This window comes from Solanum tuberosum, unplaced genomic scaffold, assembly GCF_000226075.1.
Source record: "Solanum tuberosum cultivar DM 1-3 516 R44 unplaced genomic scaffold, SolTub_3.0 scf00144, whole genome shotgun sequence".
Classification (NCBI taxonomy): domain Eukaryota; kingdom Viridiplantae; phylum Streptophyta; class Magnoliopsida; order Solanales; family Solanaceae; genus Solanum; species Solanum tuberosum.
In genome coordinates this window covers 95,163-106,808 of record NW_006239074.1, presented here as the reverse complement: position 1 = coordinate 106,808, position 11,646 = coordinate 95,163, and the positions used below count along the sequence as shown (strand labels likewise).

At 32.7% G+C, this 11,646-nt stretch overlaps 1 protein-coding gene and 1 long non-coding RNA gene across 7 annotated transcripts; one reads left to right on the top strand and one right to left on the bottom strand.

Moving 5' to 3' along the window:
- LOC102593263 (protein LOL1) lies at positions 1–4,282 on the bottom strand. Of its 5 annotated transcripts, none has more exons than XM_006352781.2 (6): positions 3,984–4,073; positions 3,651–3,806; positions 3,096–3,212; positions 1,999–2,112; positions 1,785–1,894; positions 1–363 (listed from the first exon to the last, which is right to left on the bottom strand). In XM_006352781.2, the coding sequence occupies exons 2-6, from the start codon at positions 3,709–3,711 to the stop codon at positions 325–327; spliced, it is 441 nt and encodes a 146-aa protein (XP_006352843.1). In that variant the 5' UTR covers positions 3,712–3,806; positions 3,984–4,073; the 3' UTR covers positions 1–324. The 5 variants fall into 5 exon arrangements, with proteins under 5 accessions (XP_006352843.1, XP_006352846.1, XP_006352844.1 ...); XM_006352784.2 differs by having other exon boundaries at positions 44–363; positions 3,096–3,209; XM_006352782.2 differs by lacking the exon at positions 3,984–4,073 and adding an exon at positions 4,195–4,282 and having other exon boundaries at positions 105–363.
- Positions 4,283–4,426: 144 nt separating this feature from the next.
- LOC102593037 (uncharacterized) lies at positions 4,427–7,646 on the top strand. 2 transcript variants are annotated; one of them, XR_367661.2, is made up of 4 exons: positions 4,427–5,297; positions 5,409–5,550; positions 6,938–7,080; positions 7,213–7,646. It is a non-coding gene; the product is annotated as an uncharacterized lncRNA (long non-coding RNA). The 2 variants fall into 2 exon arrangements; XR_001474079.1 differs by lacking the exon at positions 7,213–7,646 and having other exon boundaries at positions 6,938–7,143.
- Positions 7,647–11,646: the final 4,000 nt, after the last annotated feature.

Sequence of the window (11,646 nt, the reverse complement as noted above, 5' to 3'; positions counted from 1 at the left end):
TTCAATCAAGACATTTTAAAGTTGTATTTATGGTATCCCAAGATGAAAACAATAATATGGTAGGTGAAAAGGAGTCTTTGCTATCCAGGATTTTTCAACCAGACTTACAAACGCAATACCATTATATACAATACCTTTTGTAGGCTCAACCTGCAAAACTGCTTATTCTATTACAGATGCACGAGGGAAAAAAAAGCTCTGTAATAGCTCTATCCTAGTAGCAAGTAGAAATTTCCTCCGGTTGATGCAGCTGCAATGCCGCTGACACATAACACGACAACTTTAGTCATAGAAGTTTCTAGCACTGGCTCAGCTGCTCTAAAGTTAGCTGTTAAACTTTTGCTCAGCTGTGCTCGTTGAAACCTGTATTGTCCAGAGAACATTTTGTCAAGTATGATTAAAAATGAAGTAGGAATGCTATAAAGGCCTCAGAATTTTTTGTATGATTTATACAGTGATTGGAACAATAATAATTTTTTTTTGACAAAGTTGGAACAATAATAATTACTAACTGTGGGTCTCCGAACACTATACTTCAATGCTCCAGGGGTGGCCAAATAAGGCTTAGCTGATTGTATCACTATGGAGTCGACTTGGACAAGTGTAACTTGACCCGATTTGAGAGGAGGAGAAGAAATTTGTGGAACTAAATCATTACTGGTTTCGTTGCATAGTAGTTGTACCGATAGGTTTTATTAAATTTCATCACAGTGACATGGTGATAGAGTGGAATGATAGAGCCGCTTGAACACAGAGGATTCATATAGCCAGTCCTAACTAATTTGGGATTGAGGCATAGTTGATTGATTGATAATTGATAGTGACGTATTGGACTTAATACTATGGAGCCTTAATCTTTTGTAGTGTAACAGACATGAGTTGTGTAAGAGGAAGGAGCACTAATATGCACATTGCTACTATCGCAGCTGAGACTATGACTAGTGCTATTTCTGTAACCTTTTCAAGGAAGAAGAAGAGAAAATGACACACTTCCTTATGAGCATCAGGTTATACTGGTCCATGTAGTATTATTGGAAATCAACAGAAAACAAAGACTGCTTGAGCAAATGATATTGTCTTGATTTAACTTGCAGGAACCTTTTGCAGGCATTTTACATTTTTAGGCCTTTATACCAAGTGCTAAATTGGAGATACTTTTAGCCTCTTAACTGCTTAAGATTTTTCAATCGGCATGTGGTCCATTAAGGTTAACATGTTTGTAGTGGCTCCATTGGAGCTTTGTTATACCATATTCTGAATATTCGAGAGAAGGGAGCAAAGAGAATGAACCTGTGGTGCCTCTTTTAAGTAATTTGCTTGGAAGGTTTAAGGTGCTTAGGCTCAGTAAGAATACTAGTCTTTGTGCTAACCTTCACTATATGATTCTTGCATAAAGAAAATACAGGGCAGGCTGTCTTAGAATAATTTGTTTGGTCGTCAAGTCCTGCTCTTGTGGATCAAAGCTTAACAGGTTACATTTTCATTCTTTTTGGTTGTTTTTGTAAGCTTACATGCCATATGCAGGTCCTGGTTTATGTTCTAATTTGAAAAGGGAAGTTGTATAAGATTTTGTTAGAAATTCACACTACTATTCAATGTTACAATTCAATATCTTCTGTGCTATGTTCCAAGATGAACAATTATACTGTTACTGTTGAAGTAGGATTAAATCCTGGTAATTTAGTATTTGAACTGCAGATTTTTTTTAGTGTCGGAATACCGGTTCATCATTGACGCAACATGAAAGATTGAAGGCTTAATACTAAAGAGGATTTTATACTTACCCCTACCGATGTCACAAAATTGCACACTGCACATTTCACTGATCGTGCTCCATATTGGTACATCAGCAGCATGCGGCAGTTGCCACAATTCACATGTGCTACCTGATTTGCTGTGACAATACCATTATTCTTACTTTGACTAGTAAGGATGTGTAACTAAGTGGATTATATGAAATATCTCCATACATTTCAAAAGGCTGTAGTGTCACTTTACCTTCCATAGCTAAATTGACTGTGTGACAGCACGAACATTGCACGCTTGTTGCTCCACGAATGTACATTAGTAATGTGTGGCAGCCTCCACAAACCAACTGAGCCATCTCAGTGCCTGTTTAAGGTCCGTAACATGTAAAGGGGCTGTTGCTTAATTAAGCCTAATACAACTTAAGGAGCTTAAATAAAGAGTTAAAAATATTCTCAGTCAAGTCAGCTTACAGAGAGCTGAACAGATTGAACAATTTAGTGGAATGCTGGCCATGGAAGCTGATATGGAAAGTCAAGATTCCATGCTTTTGTATGGATACTAGCTAAAGGGGCAGTCCTTACTCAGGACAACTTAACCTGGAGGGGTTTCCAATTATGTTCCAGATGTTACTTTTGTGGTGAGCAAGCTTAGACAGTCAATCATATCTTTTTACACTGTAAATGGGCTGATCAGCTTTAGAAAATTTTCATTAATCTAAGAGGCATGTGATGCCACAAGGATTAACTGATGTTCTAGTTAGCTCGAACAGGGAAGGAAGATTATTCAGTCAAAAGGAGAGATGGAAGATTGTCCCAACATGTATTTGGTGGACATATTTAAGGAAAGAAATCAGAGATGCTTTGAAGACATAGGAAATCCCTTATAGAAGTTAAAGATGAATTGTTTAGTTCTTTACTATTTTGGTGTAAACAAGAAGGTTTAGAAGAAGCAGAATCAATTTTTGATGTTTTAGTAGATTACCCGTTTGGATTGGCTTATTTTAAGTGCTTTTAAGCCAAAACAATTTTTAAGCACTTTTGGAGTGTTTGGATAACTTAAAAAAGTGCTTATAAGCACTTAGTTTTAAAGCTAAAATGGTAAAATAAGCCAAAAGCCATGAGTTAGAATTTCTAACATATGGCTTGTGGCTTATAAGTCAAAAGCCAAAAGCCAAAAGCCAATCTAAACAGGGTCATAGAAAGCTATTTGGGTCTTCCAATTGTAATCACTGTTGGTCTGGGTGACTACACAACTTGTGTAGGCATCTTATATTGATATAATACTGTTTTACCATTCTCAAAACAAAAAAGTTCCAAAATGTTGAGGCTGTCTAATAACGTGCATACCCGGAGGTGGTACTGCTGTTACTGCATTGCAAACTGCACAGCAAACAGATGTTGCTCCAACTGGATAGAGTAAAAGATTTCTGCATCCAGAGCACACAAGCTGGCTCTGCGTACCTGCTAGCCACCATATTTCTTCGTAAGATATATTGTAAAACAAGGTAATTTTGGTATGGCGTTGTTTACACTATTTTGTCAAGTGTCTTGATCCTCCTGGACTGTGAGGCTGTTTCACTAGAAAGCTGAAGTTGAATTCAGATTTATTGAGCAATTAACAAGTTACTAGTCATGGCTGTAAATAAAGTATTGGTGTCCCTGACCTTGTCTTAATTGATTTGGTCTATTTAATAAATACTGTTTGATTTATTTTTTACACTTCATCTACAAATACTAAATTGAACTTTGATTTGGATTTTAGGACTGGAGATTTAAGATATGAACTCTTTGATCTTCTGGCCGTAACCATCAATCTTATCTCATTGTTATGCATGACCATCCTTTTCATTTCTTTCTATGTATTATTATCAGGCAGAAAATAGTTAAGGAAAAATGCTGTACCGTTAGCAGGTGGTGTAAATGGTGTTGGTGGTGTAGGATATGGAGCAAGCGGAACTGGCATTGTGAAGCTAACAGAGGTAGTCCTCTCCTGAGATCTCAAAAGCCTACTGCTTCAAAAATTTCTAACAGAGCAGCTGCTTCCATCTTTATTGTTTCCTGAAAAAACACGGAAAATTATACATGATTGAGCTAGCAACTGAAGGACCTGAAATTTCTGTGATGAAAGATGGATTTGAATGCAAAGTATGAAATAGGATTAGGAAAAAGGGAAATAGATGGTGAAAGCTATAACGAAGAACTTTGCATATTCATCTAGTAGCATATTTTGCATACATGATTTGTTACTGGTTCATCCACTGAGCATTTGAAACTTAAGAGGAGCTTAGTCAAGCATTATGGAGTGAGGCAGACACAGACCTTTACATATGCAGATGTAAAGAGAGAGGGAACGTGGGGGTAGGGGTGGGGACTGATAGGAGGATGCGGGGGATAGATGATTCAAAGAGTAAGAAGAAATAGTGGTGTTAAAAGTTAGTTTTTTTACCATGTTCCCTTGCATACTTTTTTTTTCTTGTAAGGTGCAGTGCAGCTTTCATTTTCTTTTATGGTTGGCTCGATTATGGTGAATTTTCTATTTCTCTTGCTGGTATATCAAGATCAGTTTTGTCAGGAAAATTTTGGGCCCCCTCCCTCTTCTCTATCTTAGTTTCTCTTTCTCTCTCATACATTTAGTGCAACTCACTGCATGCATGTGAGTGATGAGTTTTTGCCAGGTATTCCTTTCTTCTGGGGCATTGGACAACTCAGATTGGGCCACGTAATTCAAGCGGAGTTTACTTTGGTGTCCCAGCATAAACAAAAAAATAAGTAGTAGGTGGTTTCTTCCTATCCGTCTAAGTTTTGTTTTTATGGACAAAGTTATTTGATAATTGTCTTGATGGGAGGTAAAAGTACCCGGTGAAATAGACAGGGTGCAAAGGATAGAAAGAATTGTGATACTTTTTGTAGGTGGTGGTCCAATTTGTGCTGTCATTCCAGTGTGCTTGTCCCTCTCAACTTTCCATTTTCCACCTCTTCTCATTCCCTTTTTTTTTTAACTATGGTAATTGTAGTAAGCTAAAATGAATGATTACTGCCTTTGAGATGCTTACAAGTAACGCAGCCTGTTCATGTTTGCTATGCACTTTGCCTATCAACTGTGACAGGACCCAAGTCACTACGTGTAGTTTCAAATTTTGTTATCGATTCCCCTTGAATTTCCTCTAATATGGTCTTGGAGTAGGGCCATTGATAAGTGACTGCACATTATCGATCGGCCCCCTCGAAGAGTAGTATTTTGGGAGCACACAGATTTGCAAGCAATCAGTTTTCATGATGGTATGAGATTCAGGGGGTACCCAGTTAGGTAACCATTCATTGACTTTTATCAACATCTTATCTTGTGGTTTTGGTGGTCAGATAGATGCACCAAATGAATCAGTTTTACTGGAGATTTGATTCGTTTCTTAGCTGGGAATGCACTCACTATGTGTAGTGATTCACTTTACAAGGTGGATATGAATTTGTGACCTCACTAATTTGGAGGTTGGTGGTCTTCTTTTTAGGACATGTATAACAGCTTCACATCAATCACAAGTTCAAAATACAGTACGATACCTCATTATGTGTATATACATAGAAGTATTGGGGTCCCATATTGTTTTTTAGTGTCTTAAATACGACTGACATTATACATGAAGAACTCTTTATTTTGCACAGGTTTGTACAGCTTAGTGGTTTTCGTTATTTCCCTCTATGGCACACCAGGGTATGGTCCACCAGTTAATGATGTGGGATGAAAATCATAAAAGATCAATGTTCAAATTTCAGCAAAGAGCAAAAGGCAGTAGCCGATACACGGGTAAGAATATTATATCTCAATCATATCTGTTGAATGGACAACTAGAAACATAAAAACCAGGCTTGCCCCTTGTTTAATTAATCCTAATGGATAAATAAATTTTAAGATAAGCATAGAGAAAGATATTTTGAGTGAAGTGTAGGGCAACTATATGATGCACACATATTTCATCTACATGTGTAATAAAGTCACAAAGGAGTGTTAGACATTTAATGAATTTTGATTTATTCGATACGCATGAAAAGGAATAGAACTCTTGCAAGTAAGTTCCACTATTCCACACTTAGAAAATTTCCCAACTTAAGTAGCAACATCATATATCTTCAAATTCATTTCTTCTAGTTATAGAATGTCTGTGTAAAGTGGAAAAAAAACGAAAGAAAATCTATCTTTTTTCTCAAACTGTGACGTTTCATTACATAAGAAAGGTTGAGTTTGGTTATTTCTATAAATAAAAACAATATGTATTGCCCCCTACCCCTCAAGGTATGGGAGTTTATTAGTCATTTTCTTTATGATAACAACAAGAGAATGTGGTCCACTTTACCGAATCTAGCCACTCTGAAAAATCAGAAGGTTGCTTCTTAGAAACTTTTCTTTAAATAATTATTGTCTAGGAAATCAAGAACTCCGTGGCTAGAAGAATTAAAATATTAGTTAAAATTGGAGAACCATATGTTGTATTACACAATATAATAAAGAAATAGAAGAAAAACTTGATGATTGAAACATTATAGTGTATCCAATTACCAATACCTGCGGTCCAGAAGTTTCATTAAAAATATTCTTCGGCATCCTCCGTATGTGAAAATAATACTGAAATTTTCTATGGGTCAACTTCTAAAAATATCATTTTAATTTTCCTATTTTGATGGTAATAAACAAAAAAAAGATCACTTGTATTTTTTTTCATTAGGAGATGAGTTGCATTTTAAGCTAGTTTATAGTAAATTGCCTCCGCAAATGATGTACAAGTTCTTACAAATTCCAAAAAAATGGTTGCCATAGAAAGCAAAGTGTACAAATTACAATAAATTAAAATTTGAATGTGTGCTGGTTTTTAGCTTCATTTTTTCTTTGGTGGGTGGGAATTGTGGGGAGGTGTTCTAAGATAAAAATGGACCACTCATGAGATAGTGGTGGGGTGCTACCGTGCTAAGTACCTATAAATTTTTAATTAGAGATTTTAAGTTTGAATTTAGATAATGAAAATCATTTATATAAAGTGTTTTATTCTTGAAGTAGAACTTTTCGATGTGAATCTAAATTAGTTAAATTTCAAAAAAACAAATATTAAACATAGGGTGAAAAAAAGCACAAAATAGATATTAGAAGTGTTGTGAAGTAAAATAGAAGATTCTAAAACTAGACTTGCTTTGTTATCTAGATATATTTAGAAACATGCCGACAATTTCAAGTTTGTGGAGAAGTAGAGAGGAAAAGGTCAATGCATATGCAGTAATGTGAAGGAGTCTATCAAGTCTAAAGACTTTAAAGACTATGGGGTATGGGCAATGAACCTTTTTGCAGGTATGGTTGGAATTTAATTAAGCATGTTCTGGTTTGGATTTGTTTTTTACTTTCAAGCATAAATAAGATTGATATATTTTAATATTATATTATTAAATTAATTATTTTTCCATTATTTTTTCCATTACATAGAAGTATGAAGTTAAGGACCACCAACGGATGTGGTGCATCAGGTATGCAATATTTGTTCCTTCCTTAATTAGAGGTCTTGAGTTCAAGTCCTAAATATGTAAAATCCTTTGAAGGAAATGCTTCCCCAAATGTGATCCTATGTGACGAGAATCCGAAATAGTCAAATTCTAATGCGATACTCAGACACCAAATAGGAAAAAAAAGAGAATGAAGTTAAGAACGACCTAGGATATAATCATAATTTCACAACTAACATAATGACATTTTAGATATTTTCCTATGACTTCGATGTATGTTGGGTCCATTTATCTCATCATTCTGGACAATTTATAACCTTTGAACATAGTTATCCACGTGGCTATGAGGAGCCAAACATTATTTGGTAACACATTTAGGAATTGTTTGGTACAAAAATTAATAACATAAAGATTAGTAACGTTGAGGTTAGTAGTATAAAAATTACTTTTTATCAACTGTTTGGTTCATTGTTTCCTACCTCATCTGGTGTTTGAATTAAAATTCTACAAAAAGCTTCTTTCCAATTATACTATAGGATTATTATGAGATTTTCTATTTCATGTAATTGGGTAGATAATTGACGGACAATATATCTTTTATGGCCTTCTAACTAGCTAGGAGAAGAACAATTTTATTGTCATGTTTGCTATTTGCTTACTTGAATTATTTGACGGTAAATAATTGCCGTCTTAATAAATTGATCTCTCACAAAATCGTCAATTTTCTATTTAAAAAAGATAGACCATCTACTTTTAAAATTGAAAAGATGGTAAACAATAGTAAAATCGAATAAACCATCTATATTTACACGTAAAAATGGCAAGGTGTAATTTTAGTATATATGCAGCTTTATAAATTGTTCAAAAAACACGTGACTTTAATTCATTGCTTCATCCTTCCATGAGTAATTTTCAAGGGTAACTTACAGAAGTTTTACTAGCTAGCTTATGACCTAATTACTTAGATTCAGGTTAGTTTATAATATTATGAATCTTATCAATTTTTGGATTTCAGATACATGTATTTGACGTATTCAGATGTGTTCAAATGCATATGTCTTGGATACATGAGGTCAAAATTATGTGTCATTTGTTCTAGATACATTGTATCCAAGTAGATTCACATGTAGCTGACTTTTTCGCTTGCCTCTCTCCCTGCTTCTTGTATCTAGATATATGTTCTAGTTTGATTCGCATGTATCTGGGGATCTCGCTCGCCTCTCTCTAATTTAGTGTATCTGATAGCAAAAATACATGTATTTAGGTGTATTTGATTTGAAATTTGATATGAAATTATTAACTAGTGAGATAATATTTCCAAACATGGAGAAAATTAGTAAATATTGTAGAAATATTTGTCTAATTACTATTTTTTTCATTTTTCAACTGTGTTATGGGCTGTAAACAGATCTTTCCACATCTAGTTTTTAAAAGGACAAATTGTATGATATAGCAAACTATTAATTCAAATTAAATGCTATAGCCATAGTTTCTTTTATGGGAAAATTGTATGAAATAACAAACTATTAATTCAAATTAAATGCTATAGTCATAGTTTATTTTATTTGTAATTCGCAACAAACATCCCATTTTTTTTGCATCTGGTTCGGTATACGATTAACCATTCGGTATACAAATGTATAAAATGCGTTTGTGTTTGTATAAAGCGAGAGAAAAGTGTATATACAAATACATATACATATATTTTTGTCCTATACACTTATAATTATACAAATACAAATCTTATTATACAAATTACAATGTATAAATGAATTTATACAAAACTGAACAATTTGTATAAAATTGGATGTATCTAGCGAATTATACAAATCAAAAACTCCATAGCAAACATAAAATTTGCTATGAAGCACAATTATGCAAACTACAGCTATAATATACAAATATAATTTTTATGTTTGGTGAAAGTTGCCCAAAATAAAATAATAAATCCCCAAAATAAATGCAAGACTCTGAAGGCATGCACTAAAAACATGTAGACCATTGAAGAAGTGTCGATGAACTTGAGCTTAATCATCTCAAGGGAAATGAATTTATTGAGTTAGTTGGGGTGGATATGAGGGAAAATTTTAATTAAGATAAAAACATATCCATATAGATTGTAGACGCCACATAAGATAATAAGGGTAAGAACATGAGAGTTAATCGTCTAAAGAAAAATATGTACTCAAAGTTAAATGATAAAGGAAAAATATACTTTTGGGTGGGGTGGGGGGGGTGTTAAAATAACCTTTTTTGGATAGTACAAAAGCAAATATGATCCTTTTTCGTATAATTATAGAGGCTAACACCCAGATTACAAAACAAGAATACAAAAGATTATGAAAAAATTTCAAAAATATACAATTACCTAACTTACATCGCAAGAATATAGCCCACAACATAATTGGTATACAATATCATATATTCGATATACAATAAATATATAAAGCTTTCATATTTTATTTTCTACAAAATATTTAAAAACTTGATATACCATATTATACACTCAGTATACATATGTGACCATTTATTTCACTCCGAACAACCCAAGCAAACAAATTAGACTGTCGCTAGCACCAATTGCTTCAATAATCACCCTCATCTGAGAAACAACCAATGACTTAGCTATCACCAAATTTCTATAGTAATAAAATCACATTTAAGAATGCCAAAGATGAACAAAGAATAAAATGTGCAAAGAAAAGGCGCGTGTGTGTGTTTTGAGTGTGTAGGGAAGAGAGATGAAAAAGAGATATCAATATGTTTGTGGCTAAATTTGGTAAAGTCTAAATTTAAAAACTTGCACATTTTGACAATGTGTTTGGATCAATTATACTTTCAAATAATTATCTTAAAAATTAATATTTATTGAAAATAAAATGCTATGTAATTAATAAAGAGCGATTTATCTCCTTTAATATATTTATTTGATATGAATTCAAATTAATCGAACTACTAATTTTCGATGTTGAATGCCTAAAAGAAAGACTATAGCCTAATGAATGGGTAATGAAACTTATTCAGACCTAAGCTGCAAAACCCCTAGAAGTTCCATTACTTTGGATTGATAGATGATCACATATTGATTTCCAAAGGGACCACCTCCTACTTTTTGTTTGTCTACTTTGTTTTTATTTTTAGATCCCAATTTTCAATTGGATATTCTTATCCCACTTCTTGTAAAGTCATCCCACATTTTCTCTTTGGGTTAACCAAGTCATGCCAAGAGATATTTCTTACTCGTAAATTTTACTTATACATTTGAATTATTATTTATTTTAATTAATTTGACTAATTTGTTTTCATCATAACGTGCATGCAGGCTTTGACAACATAAATTATTCTAGCTCATTTTACATAACTAGTTTTTCGATACGTGCGTTGCACGTGATTATCAATTCAGAAAATATATGTTATGGTAAATAATATTGCTTATTTAAGTGAAGATTTGAATAATAAACTTTGCCCAAAATAATATTGCAGATTTTTTTGTGAATGTTCAATATGGATCGTCATATATATCTCTTATTCACACGAATCTATAAAGATGATCAATGAAAAAATGTATTAGTTAAATGCAATAATGCATATATTTATTTCAATTTGATGAGGTTCAATTATGTAATTAGTCGTATCTCAGTAATATTACCTTATAGACGATATTTGTTGTGTATTTTTCTTGTCATCTAACCAGATGTGCTTTGCACGTGTATTCCACGTTAATCTGTTTAAATGTCATATGAACATGTAAAAAGAACAACTACATTTTATTTTTTAGAACTAATCTTTGTATATTAATTTTTATTTTATCAGTTATAACATAATAAATGACGTTCTTGTTGTTAACTCTCATATTTGACTTCTCGATTGACTGTATGCATAAATCAAAAATAGTTATTCGACTGTCCATAGTTAACTGAGAAATGTTTCCTTTTTTTTACCCAAAAAATTAAAAATTAAAATTAAAGAATATACTCTATATATGAAATCATATGTATAATCACATGTTTATCTTACACCCAACAAATATGTAGTTCATATACTTGTAAACGATTTTCAATTTATATAATCAAGCATGATTCATCCCAGAAAAAATAACAATATTGTGTTATCACATATATAGGGGCGGTGTAATAATATGAAAAATTATTGGTCAAAAGTTAATACAAGAAAAGATGAAAGATAGAAATATTTAATTTAATAACTATGATAATTCCTAATATTATAACTAAAGAATGTTAAAGAATGTGAATAACGTTTGCAATAATTAGTAATAACTAAGAGAATTTATAATGGTATAACGAAAGGATTAATGTGCAATAGATGTAGTGTAGGGACAAAATGAAAATGTTTATTCCATATTACTAAATATAAAATTTATTTTGTAATTGATAAATTTTTAAATGATTCATATATA

What these genes read in the sequence shown, in the direction of transcription:
- LOC102593263 (XM_006352782.2), bottom strand. Translation starts at nt 3,711, where the DNA reads ATGCCAGTTCCGCTTGCTCCATATCCTACACCACCAACACCATTTACA. An exon ending in ATTTACACCACCTGCTAACG is followed by an intron (nt 3,213 to 3,650) that starts GTACAGCATTTT and finishes TATGGTGGCTAG; the next exon opens with CAGGTACGCAGAGCCAGCTT. An exon ending in AACAGCAGTACCACCTCCGG is followed by an intron (nt 2,113 to 3,095) that starts GTATGCACGTTA and finishes GACCTTAAACAG; the next exon opens with GCACTGAGATGGCTCAGTTG.